The 12,891-nt window shown below is 49.1% G+C and overlaps 1 protein-coding gene across 7 annotated transcripts in view; it reads left to right on the top strand.

The window, feature by feature from the left end:
* The first annotated feature begins 247 nt into the window (after positions 1-247).
* Positions 248-12,891, top strand: part of LOC138765122 (G protein-coupled receptor kinase 5-like) — a 203,458-nt gene continuing 190,814 nt past the window's right edge. For 3 of the 7 annotated variants that reach the window (XM_069941928.1, XM_069941918.1, XM_069941898.1), the window contains exon 1: positions 2,878-2,977. In XM_069941928.1, the coding sequence (XP_069798029.1) occupies positions 2,893-2,977 (85 nt within the window). In that variant the 5' untranslated portion in view covers positions 2,878-2,892. Of the gene's footprint in view, positions 397-2,877; positions 2,978-12,891 lie in introns of those variants that run through there. The other 4 variants (XM_069941964.1, XM_069941908.1, XM_069941941.1 and 1 more) reach the window with 2 other exon arrangements.

The following is a 12,891-nucleotide window of genomic DNA, read 5'->3' as shown; positions in this document are numbered from 1 at the left end:
AATCAGTCTGTTTGGCCCTGAAGTGGGCGTGGCCTCGGTGATGACGTGTGGGGAGGTGGGGCTTGGACACGACGTGTGGGTGGGGCCTTATTGATGACGTATGGGCGGAGCCACATCGATGACGTACTGGGTGAACACGTGTAGGCGAGATCTTATTGACGCGTGGGTAGTGATTCGGCGATTACGCGTTGGCAGGTTGATAAAGTGAGGGCGGGGCCTCATTTATGACGTGTGGGCGGGACCTCGGCGATGACGTGTGGGCGGGACCTCGGCGATGACGTATGGGCTGGGACTGGAGCCGAGGGCCGTGAGACAGAGTCGGCGGGTCCGCTGACGGGAGACGGATGGAGCTGGAAAACATCGTGGCCAACACGGTGCTGCTGAAGGCCAGAGAAGGTACCGAGTGCGTGGGCTCCGGTCCTGGACCGACTTCTGCGTGACCACAGCCCTGGGATCCAGCCTGGTGTCAGGGCGGGAAGCGGCCGCAACCCGTTCACCGGACCCCCCCCGTCCCCGGCTTCACCCCCCGTCCCCCGGATCCCCCCGTCCCCCGGCTTCACCCCCCCGTCCCCCGGATCCGTCCCCCGTTCATTCCCCGGATCCCCCCGTCCCCCGGCTTCACCCCCCCGTCCCCCGGATCCGTCCCCCGTTCATCCCCCGGATCCCCCCGTCCACCTCCCGTCCCCCGGCTTCACCCCCCCGTCCCCCGGCTTCACCCCCCCGTCCCCCGGCTTCACCCCCCCGTCCCCCGGATCCGTCCCCCGTTCACCCCCCGTCCCCCGGATCCCCAACCGTCCCCGGCTTCAGCCCTCGTCCCCCGGCTTCAGCCCCCGTCCCCCGGCTTCAGCCCCCGTCCCCCGGCTTCAGCCCCCGGATCCGTCCCCCGTTCACCCCCCGTCCCCCGGATCCCCCCGTCCCCGGCTTCACACCCCATCCCCCGGCTTCACCCCCCCCCGTCCCCCGGATCCCCCCGCTCCCCGGATCCCCCCGTCCCCCGGCTTCACCCCCCCGTCCCCCGGACCCACCCCGTCCCCCGGCTTCACCCCCCCGTCCCCCGGATCCGTCCCCCGGACCCACCCCATCCCCCGGCTTCACCCCCCCCCCGTCCCCCGGATCCGTCCCCCGTTCACCCCCCGTCCCCCGGATCTCCCCCCATCCCCGTCTTCAGACCTCGTCCCCCGGCTTCAGCCCCCGTCCCCCGGCTTCAGCCCCCGTCCCCCGGCTTCAGCCCCCGTCCCCCGGCTTCAGCCCCCGTCCCCCGGCTTCAGCCCCCGTCCCCCGGCTTCAGCCCCCGTCCCCCGGCTTCACCCCCCGTCCCCCGGCTTCACCCCCACGTCCCCCGGATCCCCCCATCCCCCGGCTTCACCCCCTATCCCCAGCTTCACCCGCGTCCTCCGGATCTCCCCGACCCCAGCTTCTCCTAGGTCCACCGGACCCCATCCCTTGGACCCCCTGTGCTCTGACTTCACCTGGACCCTCCCCGAACCCCGGCTTCACCCGGAATCCCCCGTCCCCCAGGCTTCTCCCGGGTCCCCCGGATCCCCCTGACCTCCTGCTTCACCCGCGTCCCCCGGATCTCCCCTTCCCCTGGTTTCACCCGGGTCCCCTTTCCCCCGTCCTCCGGCTTCACCCGGGTCGCCCGGAACCCCCATCTCCTAGCTTTATCCGGGTCCCTGGGGTACTCTTCAGACCCCTGTCCCCACTCGGGTCCCTGGGGTACTCCTCCCTCAGACCCCTGTTCACCCGGGTCCCTGGGGTACTCCTCCCTCACTCCCCACCCTGCCGGCTTCCCCCAAACCACATCCTCCCCCCCCCCCCCAAACAGTCTGGGGGAATAAAAACATGATGTCTTCCCACATTTCAAGATGTAAGGGTGTTCTAGGTATTTGGGCGGCACAGGCTCATGGGGCGGATGGGCCTATTACTGTGCTATCTGCCTAAATTAAATGATCATGGAGAGAAATTTAGGATGTTCCTTTAAACCTTTATTTGTTTTACTTAGCTTTTGGTCAATGCCCTTGTGTGTAGCGTACCTTGCTCAGTATGGTTTCTATCTTGATTTGGGTCTGAGGGTTTTTTAACCATGCTCTGGTTTGTGAAATTGTGTGCATGTACTGCGATCTGTTTGCTTATCTTTGTTATTGCGTTCATGAACATAGATAGGATCAGGGATGGGGCAAATGCCTTGTAATCTCAGTGTTCAGTGATAAATACAGCAATGGTGGACAGACTCATGTTTATGTGTAGTGTTGGGCATCACAACTTGAAAGAGGCAGCTGTAGAGAGAAGATTTCCAATTGCAGTGGCACTCAAAACCAAAACATTCGGCAGAGTTTCTTCACCCTGCAATTATGACAGTTCCTGTGATAAGGAATAGTTGAGCTGAATAACTTGTTTATGGGATGTGGATGGTACTTCCCTAATGTCCTTTGGAGGGTAAACATATGAGCAGATATATGCAATTTAGCCCATCCAGTCTTCCTCGCCGTTCACTCATGGTCTGATCCCCTTTTCCACTCAGCCCCACTCCCCATTATCTTTTATGCCTCAGCTAATCAAGAACCTATTAATCTCTGCCTTAAATACACCCAATGGCCTGGCCTCCATAACCCCCATCCCCTGGGTAAAGAAATCCTTCTGCATCTCGATTCGAAGCGGGCGCCCATCCATCCAGAAGTTGTGCACTCTTATTGTGGATTCTTCCCACCATGGGAAACCACCTTTCTACATCTACTCTACCACCTTTCTACATCTACTCTTCCAATGACAGTGAAGAAATGGTGACACGTTTCCAAGTCCGGACAGTAGAAAATTGGTCCTTCAAATGTGTGAACTCAGGCTGAACTCAAAGTTGTTTTGTGCTTCTTCAGCGGCGCTGGCTCGTTGGCTGAAATGGCCTGTAACTGTGCTGTAACTGTCATTGACGTACTCTACAGAAATGGGGTCTTTGCCAGACCAAGTCTGTGCCAACGATCAAGTATGTTGAATCAAGGCTTTGGTGATGGGGTGCTTGAGGAATGCCAGATTGGTGGCCTATGACCAGTGGCATGCAACAGCATCTGGACTGGCTCCTCTGTTGTTTGAATGATATGGGTGAGGCTGTATAAAGTGGAATGGTTAGTAAGTTTGCAAATGATGCCAAATTGGTGGTATTAGTGCAGCCATTCTCAAGGGGGCCAAATTGGTGGTATTAGTGCAGCCATTCTCAATGGGGGCCAAATTGGTGGTATTAGTGCAGCCATTCTCAATGGGGGCCAAATTGGTGGTATTAGTGCAGCCATTCTCAATGGGGGCCAAATTGGTGGCATTAGTGCAGCCATTCTCAATGGGGGCCAAATTGGTGGTATTAGTGCAGCCATTCTCAATGGGGGCCAAATTGGTGGCATTAGTGCAGCCATTCTCAATGGGGGCCAAATTGGTGGTATTAGTGCAGCCATTCTCAATGGGGGCCAAATTGGCGGTATTAGTGCAGCCATTCTCAATGGGGGCCAAATTGGCGGTATTAGTGCAGCCATTCTCAATGGGGGCCAAATTGGTGGTATTAGTGCAGCCATTCTCAATGGGGGCCACAGCATCTTTACTTTTCATCTCGTATAACAAATGTTTTTATTGTAGTCGGTAGAAGTACGAAAAAACCCAATACCTAACTGTTTTCAAAGGGAAGGGGGCCCATAAACTTTGAGCAGAGTCCACGGAGGTCATAGCTGAAAACATAAGGTTGAGAATGGCTGGTATAGTGAAGAAGGATCAATTGGGAAGATGGGCAAAGGAATGGCAGAAGGGATTAAACTTGTACGGATACACCAAATTATGGGAGGAATAGATTGGGTGAATGGAGAGAGCCTTTTGCCAAATGTGGGGGTTTCTATAACCAGATGCTGTGGGTTTAAGGTGAGTGGGGAGATTTAACAGGAGCCTGAGGGGTAATTTTTTTTACATAGACTGTGCTTTCCTCCTCCTCCCATCCATCACATACCCAGTTTTCTCTTAAATTATGAACGTGAATCCACATCCACCACCTTTGCTGGCGGCTTGTTCCACCCTCTTAGTGGAAAAAGTACCCCCAATGGCCTCCTTCACCTTTCACCCTTAACCTGTGTCCTTTCGTTGTTATCTCATCCAACCTCAGTAGAAAAAGCCTGTTTGCATTTCCCCTCTGTACCCCTCATCATTTTGTGTACCTCTATCAAATACCCCAGTGGTCCAGAGAATAAAGTTTTAACCTATTCAACCTCATCCTATAACCCAGCTCTTCAAATTCCGGCAACATCTTTGTAGTTTCTCTGTCCTCTTACCTGCAGGGTAGTGACAAAAACTGCACAAAATACTCACCGATGTCTTCTACTTAGATTTACGAAGGTCAATGTGCCAAAAGCTTTCGTTACAACCCTATCTAACCATGAGGCCACTTATCCACTTCAAGTTCATTTATTGTCGTCTGATTGCACAAGTACAACCCGACAAAACAGCGTCCTCCGGTCTGTGGTGCAAATCATTCAGACATATAATCAGACATAATATGCATACAGCAGGCAATACATATGCAGGGCGTGTGCATATAGAAAAATAAATAAATATTGTTTAATAAATAGTAGGGTTTTGGTTGGTGAATGTGAGCAGTTCATTTCATCATTCAGCATTTTCACTGAAGAAACTGTTCCCCAGCCTGGTCATGCTGGCTCTGATACTCCTGTATCTCTTCTCCAACGGGTCCAGATGAAAGATGCTGTGTGCAGGGTGGAAGGGGTCTGCAATGATTTTGTGTGCCCTCTTCAGACAACAATCCTGGTAGATCACATCGATGGGAGGCCCCAAAAGTGATCCTCTCTACTGCGCTTATATTCCTGTGGATTAACCTTCAATCCATTTCTCTGCAGCAACCTTAACACACTGATGCAGTCAGCCAGGATGCTCTCAATGGAGCTCCAATAGAAGGTTGACATCATGACAGCCAGTAGCCTTGCTGGCTTCAGTCTTCTCAGGAAATGCTGTTGTGCCGTTCTGACAAGTGAGGAGATGTGTGTCCACGATAGGTCACTTGTGAAGTGGACTCCGAGGAATTTAGTTTTTCCAGATCCCTCTGTTTGTGTTCTGCAGTTCTCTCCCGTTTACCGCACAAGGCCTATCCTCATTCGCTTCCCAAAATGCAAAACCTCACCAACACATCTACATTAAATTCCATCTCCTATTTACAGACCATTTTGTAGCAATTCCAGTTCCTGCTGCAAGCTTTGAGAACTTTCCTCATTGCCCCAATGTTAGCGTCATCTGCAAATATGATGATCCAATTTACCACATTATCATCCAGATTATTGATATAGATGATAAATAACAATGGCTGAGGCTCACCACTAGTCACAGGCCTCCAGACAGAGAGGAAATACTCTACAACCACTCACTGGCTTTTCCAAAAAGGCCAATGTATAATCCAAGTTGCTACTTCATCCTGGATGTCAAGTGACTGAACCTTTTTTTGGTTGAATATTTTATTTAATACTCTATACATGCAGTAACTACAGTTATAATATATGGATATCCAAAAAGAACAAATTAATTACATACATGATGGTTTCAACCCATCCCAAAATCCCTCCCATCCCAAAAGAAAGGAAAAAAACTGAAAAAGAAAAATGGATATAAAGAAAAATATAGAGAAAGGAAAAAAAAATAACAAAGAATCTTAGAATGCAGAGAGAGATGTCGTGCAGTGCAACTCATCAGTTCCAACACAAACATATAGAGGAGGATTCTGCAGGGTCCGAGGGGTAACAAGGATACCACTATAGATTTAATCCCATCATTTGAGTATATGGGTGCCAGATTTGTAAAAACATAGAATACTTATTTCTTAGATTATCAGTAATTTTTTCCAAAGGGATACAACTTTGAATTTCAACATGCCACCTTGTCAATGTTAAAGATCTATCCAATTTCCAAGTAATTGCAATACATTTTCCTGCAACTGCTATTTGCTAATTTAACAAATATCAAATGATAAATTGATAATTTCATTTGAGGAATTGTGCCTTCAATATTTCCTAATAAAAACAGATCAGGATTTAACAGAAAAACAGCTCCTGTAACTTGTAGAAAATTACTTAGACACCCAAAAGGGTCTCACATTTGGCAAGACCTTGTTGAATGTATGAAAATCTTACATCCTTGCAAGGAACTGGAATTCACTATCTATGTATTGTTCAGATGGCTGGATCCACCCTCACCTACCCCAATATAAACCCTGGTTTTCATGCATTACCTTGGATTCTCTGGTCATTGATTGTAAGCTATTAAAAGTGTGTTTGTAATAGCTTAACTATGAAACGGGATGGAAGCCCTGTTGAAGCCAAGCTGCTCCAGAGGCCCCAGAGGCGGGAGTGCTTCCAGTCCTATCTGACTGCCACACAAGACGTCTTTAACTTGGATGGTCTACAGAAATCGGCACTTTTCTCTCGAGTTGCCCCAAAGGGCACGGTGTCATCAGAGACTGTGCTACCTATCAGTCGGCCATAGAAAGCTTGAAGGCCTGCTACATGAGGCCTCAGAACGACATACTGGTGAGGCACTGACTTTCTCAACTTCGGCAGCGTCCGGGTGAGTCGCTGGACAACTATGTTCTTGAACTGCAGGCCCTGACCAGAAAATGCCACTACGAAGTGGCCACAGCCCGGGTGAGAGAGGAGGAACAAATTCGGGACACCCTTGTGGCAGGAGTGAGGTCGAGGTATATGAGGTAGCGACTGCTGGAGTTGGGGAAGAAAGACTTGGCCAGCACCCTGGAGCTGGCGAAAGCACTCGAACAGTCCCAACTAGGAGCTGATGACTTCATGGGTGAAAGCAGTGTCCTTTCAGAGGACCAGATCATTGGGGTGCCTGTGACCCCCATAGCTCCTGCGCTAAATGCTGTGGCCACGCACGACCGGGGATGCTACTTCTGTGGACAGGCACAGCAGCCCTGTGCCCGATGCCCCATGAAGGACTCTGTGTGCGCAGGATGCAGTAAGTGAGGGCACTGGGTGAAGGTCTGCCAGGCTAAAGGGAAAAGAAAGAGGGCCACCGTGTGTGCAACCCCCGAATCATCGCTCGACTCATGCCTGAGCCCTGAAGGACCAGCTTCCGCCTCTCCATGCTGTTGGCCACCAGCGTCTTGCTGCGCCTTGTGGCGGGGACCCACCACCGGAAGTGAAGCATCATGAGAAGCTACGGCGGCCATTTTGCGATGCCTTGAGGTTGGTGCCACCTAGTCTTTCGTTGGATCAAGATGCAGGGTGGCCATCTTGCTGCGCCTCGTGGTCGACGCTATCTTGTCTGTCCGCGGGCCAAGAGGAGAGAGTTGACATCAGCATGGGGAGCAATGAGGTTTCTGGAGCACTGGCATCAATCAAACTGGATCAGGCGATACCTCACCAATTGAATAACTCGACAATGGAGGTGAGAGTAAACAGATACTTGACTGATTGCCTAGTAGACTATGGCTCCACAGAGAGATTTATAAGCTCTGCGACGGCTCTGCAGTACAACTTAAGAGTATACCTGATGGACTATTGTATTTTCCTCACTTCGAACTCGCACTCTGCGACGATCCAGGGTTATTGAATAGTACATCTAACTGTAAAAGGGTGGGGGGAGACTTTTGTAAGTTCCAACTGTATGTACTGAAGGATTTGTGTGTTCCTGAGTTGCTAGGCCTGGGCTTCCTGTGTCATCTTAAAAGTGTGACCATGGAGTACTCTGGCCCACACCCTCCAATTAGGGTTTGGTACAAAGGGTCCCAAAAACCAAACTCCACATGTGGTCTTTCCACCCTAAACATTGATCCTCCCCCCAACTGTTTCCGAACCTGGCTCCCGATTGCAAACCAATAGGTACAAAGAGCAGGCGATACAGTGCGGGGAATCGGGAATTTATCAGAGTCGAGACACAGTGGCTGCTCAAAGAAAACATAATTGAAATAGCAACAGCCCATGGAGAGCCCAGGTGGTAGTCGTGAAAGGGGAAGAAAAGTCCAGGCTAGTGATTGACTAGAGCCAAACAATTAATTGTTTCACACTCCTGGACACATACCCCCTCCCTTGAATTTCAGACATGGTAAATGAAATTGTGCATTACCGCGTCTATTTGACCATCAGTTATTGATCTGTTCCAAGGACAACCCTTACACAGCTTTTGAGGCAGATGGATGGCTCTATCACTTCCGGAGGGTCCCTTTTGGTATCACCAATGGGGTCTCGGTATTCCAGAGACAGATAAACAAAATAGCTGGAGGCCACCTTCCCTTATCTCGACAACATCACCATTTGTGTACACTCTCCGGAAGACCATGACGCCAACCTCCAGAGGCTTCTCCACAGGGCCAAGGCTCTGAACCTCACGTACAACTCCAATAAGTGCGTGTTCCGGACGTGGTGGTGGAGAATGGCGTTATTGGCCCTGATGCTGATCGAATACGCCCCCTGTTAGACCTCCCAATCCAAAGGACCATGAAAGCCTTAAGGAAGTGCCTGGGCTGCTTCTACTATGCCCAGTGGGTCCTTCACTATGCGGATAAGGTCCACCCCTCTTAAAGTCCACCTCTTTCCCTTTGTCAGCCAAAGCCCAAGCGGCTTTCAACTACGTTAGGAGCTACATCGCAAAGACCACCATGCATGTGGTGGATGAAAATGCACCCTTCAAGGTGGAAAGCGTTGCCTCTGACGTAGCTCTGGCTGTTGCCCTTAATGAAGTGCGCAGGCCGGTTGCCTTTTCCTCCTGCATCCTACAAGGCCACGAGCTTCGGGACCCATCTGTGGAGAAAGAGGCTCAAGACATTGTAGAGGTCATCAGGCTTTGGAAGCATTACCTGACTGGCAGAAAATTTACACTGCTCACCCACCAGCGATCGGTGGCATTTATGTTTAATACTGCAAAAAGGGCCAAAATAAAGAATAAGATTGTGAGGTGGAGGTTCGAACTCTCTACCTATAATTACGACATAGCATACAAGCCTGGTACTCCAGATGCCCTGTCAAGAGGAAGCTGTGCCTCTGCACACACTGGCCAGTTGTGGTCACTTTGCAATGAGCTTTGCCACTCAGGCATCCCCCGCATGGCTCATTTCATCAAAGCACGCAACCTGCCCAACTCCTTTGAGGACATCAGGGAAATGACCAGGTTCTGCCAGGTCTGCATGGAGTGCAAGGCACCCTTCTATCGCCCAGATAAAGACATCCCGCTCCTTCGAACAACTCAGTGTCGATTTCAAGGGTCCCCTCCCACCAAAGGAAATATGTACTTTTTCAACGTTATCGACGAGTTTTTACCTTTTCCGTTTGCCATCCCCTGTCCAGATATGACCACCACCATGGTCATCAGGGCCTTGCACTTTACTTTCGCCCTTTTCGGCTATCCCAGCTATATCCATAGCGACCAGGCCTCATCATTTATGAGCAAAGAACCACGCCAGTACCTGCTTGTAAGGGCATTGCCTCAAGCAGGACGGCTAGCAACAAACCCAGGGGGAACGGACAAGTTGAAAAAGAGAATGCTACTGTATGGAAGACCGTTAAATTGGCTCTTCAGTCCAAAGGCCTTCCAAACTTGCGCTTGCAATAAGTCCTACACACTGTGTTCCACTCCATAAGGTCGCTCCTCTGTAGGGCGACTAATGCAACTCCTCTTGAGCTTATGTTTATGTTCCAGAAGAAATCTACGTCTGGGACTACTCTTCTGTCTTGGCTGATGGTATCAGGGCCAGTCCTGCTGAGAAAGCACATGAGGAGGAGCAAGACAGGCCCTCTGATCGAGAGGGCGCATCTGCTGCACACCAACCCAATGTAAACCTACGTGGCATACCCTGACGGCTGAGAGGACACCGTCTCGATCAGAGACAAGGCACTCTCCGGAACTGAGGGTCCAATGCCTCAAGTATGCCAGGAACTACTGAGTATCCCACTCAGGGTCCCAGAGGAGACAGCTTGGGAACTGGACCAATCCACCCCATGACCTGAGCCAGAGCCCTTGAGACTCACTGACCCTGTACCAGGAAGTTTAGGAAGCCCCAAAGTCCTTCAGTACTGCGGCGCTCGACCAGAATTACCAGACCCCCTGACAGACTTGTAAATATAAGTTTTTATTGAATGAATCGTCTCTGTTTTTCACCCACAGGCTCAATTTTGAAGGAAGGGGTGAATGCAGTGAACTGGAATTCACTGTCTATGTATTGTTAAGATGGCTGGCTCCTCCCCTGAATCCACCCTCACCTACCCCAATATAAACCCTGGTTTTCCCGCATTTCCTCTGATTCACCGTAGGACTGTTGTGTTGACTGGCCTTTGATTGTAAATGATTAAAAGCGTGTTTGTACTCCTCACTTGTCTTTGAATGCATTCAGACATGTTACAACCCTCACCATATCTAAAACATTGATCTGATAAATCTGATTTCAATCTATTCATCTTCTGTGGTATAAGATATAATTGATGTAAAAAAAAATTGTATTGAACTAATCTGTACCATACATTAATAGTATTAGTCATAGAATCTCTACATAACTTTTCCCAAATTTGTTGATCTATTGTAATATTTAAATCTGTTTCCCATCTCTGCTGAGATCTATACAATCCTAATTTAGTTCCTACTTACAGTAATGAATACATCAAGGAAATACATTTTTTCACCTTCCCACTCCTAATTCGAAGTTCTCCCTCAGTACAATTGGGCAAAAACATTGCTGGCCCTAATTTATCTCTCAAATAAGCCCTTAGTTGAAAATAACATAAAAGAATGGTACATGGTATATCATATTTGTTCCTCAATTGTTCAAATGACATTAATTATTCTCTCTGATAGCAGTCTTCCACATTAATAATTCCTTTACGATACCACGTATTCAAGAACTGAGCAACTAAACCTTCTTGACCAACCTCTCATTCAGGACCTTGTCAGAGGCCTCACTAAAGTCCATGAGGACAACATCCACTTCCTCTCCTTCATCAACTTTCTTGATAACTCCTAAAAACGCTAAGATTGGTTAGACATGACCTACCATGCAGAATGCCATGTTGATTATCTGTCATCAGTCCCTGACTATCCAAGTACAGGTTGAACCTCTATTATCTGGAGCTCTGTGGTTCGGCAACTCTCGTGGTCCAGCGCATTTTGAATCTGCCGCCGTCAGTACAAACTTCTTATAGACAGCATGAGTCTCGAACCCCGGTTCTGATCTCTGGCGCTGTAAAGGTTGAATCTGCTGCAATTGGGACAAGGGTACGAGTCCCACGCTGTCTGTAAGGAGTTTGTACTAACGTCCCAATTGCTGGCACTGTAAAGGCATTGCGCTAACCATGCCACACCACAGTATTACTTCCTGTTTTAAGCTTTGTATGTTAGCAAGGTGGTTCCTTTCAGAGCCAATTTCTGATTTCCAGCATTTCCTATGGTCTGGCAATGGTCAGGTCCCAATGTTTCCGGATTAAAGAGGTTCAACCTGTACTTGTATATCTGGTCTCTCGGGATACCTTCCCATAACTGTCATCAGGCTCAATGGCCTAAAATGACCTGGAGGTTTTTTGGAGCCTGGGTTTCCTTCCACCATTCAAAACATACTGGCTGTTGTAGGTTAATTGGGCAGAATGGGCTCATGGGCCGAAATGGCCTGCCACTGTCCTGCATGTCTAAATTTAATTTAAATCACAAACAACAGGACAACATTAGTTATTCTCTGATCTCTGACCCATGACTAAAGATGTTTTAAATACCTCTACTAGGCCTTCTACAATTTCTGCATGAGCATCCCTCAAGGTCCAAATGAATATCTTGTCAGACCCTGGGGATTTATAAAGTTCCAAGTGAAACGCCAAGTTCAAATCCACCTTATTTGCCTCCTCTGACCTTCTGGCTCATCTGAAAAGCAGAAAAGTTCCTTACTGCCCACTTTGTCAATTCTACTCACCTCTCTTGGAATGCTCCCTTCGCCTCTTTTGCTCCAAGGAAAACAATCGTAGTCCATCCTCAAAACTTAGTCCCTTCCCAGGCAACATCTGGATAATCTGAATCTCCAGTGCCATCACATTGTTTCTATTGTTTGGCGATCTTAACTGCACACAATAAACCATCTATGGCTTAGCTAATGTTCTCTAGCTAAAGAAAGCAAATGTTATCTCAAGATCTAGTGCTGCCACCTTCTAGGACTGAGATGAGGAAGAACTTTGTCACTCAAGAGTTGTGGATTTGCGGAACTTCTGATCACCAAGTTGTAGAAGCCAATTCATTTGATATATTCAAAATGGAATTGACCCTTTTAGCTAAAGGGATATGGAGAGAAAGCACAAATAGGATACTGAAATCATGACCAGCCATGAGCGTATTGAATGAAACTGCACGCTTGAAGGGCCAAATGGCCTTCTCTTGCTTGCATTTTCCATGATTCAGAGATATTTGAACTTGAACGTCAAGGTGGCTGTGTTCCACAATGCATTTCTTTTGAAATGTCCTGATCAGAGGTTACCCTACCCCCCCGCCCAAAAAAAAACCTCATACACTGTACTTAATCAGGATTAAATTCCATTAAAGGATGAGCCTTGGTAAATATGAGTAAGTCAGAGGATCGCAACCTATCTGCCCCTGGGCAGGCCACCTCCACAATGAGATCCTGGAAGATGTGGATCACTTTCCAGATCTCCGAAGCCCCTTCTCTCAGAGGGCCAACAAGAGTGTATGATCAGTCTTCAGCCATCGGAGTGAACGACTGAGTTCTTACTGCCTACTGTGCAATGGTGATCCCTGCTCTTCTGCACACCGCTCCCTGGATGGAGTTGGTTGCCTCATCGGGCATCCATTTTTGGGGATCTGGCTGCTCTGCTTGCCCATTTCCTCAGTAGAAGTTTGCAGTCATCCAGGTTGAACTATTGCTAAGAG

The sequence above is a fragment of the Narcine bancroftii genome, chromosome 1 (assembly GCF_036971445.1).
Source record: "Narcine bancroftii isolate sNarBan1 chromosome 1, sNarBan1.hap1, whole genome shotgun sequence".
Classification (NCBI taxonomy): Eukaryota; Metazoa; Chordata; class Chondrichthyes; order Torpediniformes; family Narcinidae; genus Narcine; species Narcine bancroftii.
Note: the sequence above shows the minus strand (reverse complement) of the source record. Positions and strands in the feature narration are given on the sequence as shown.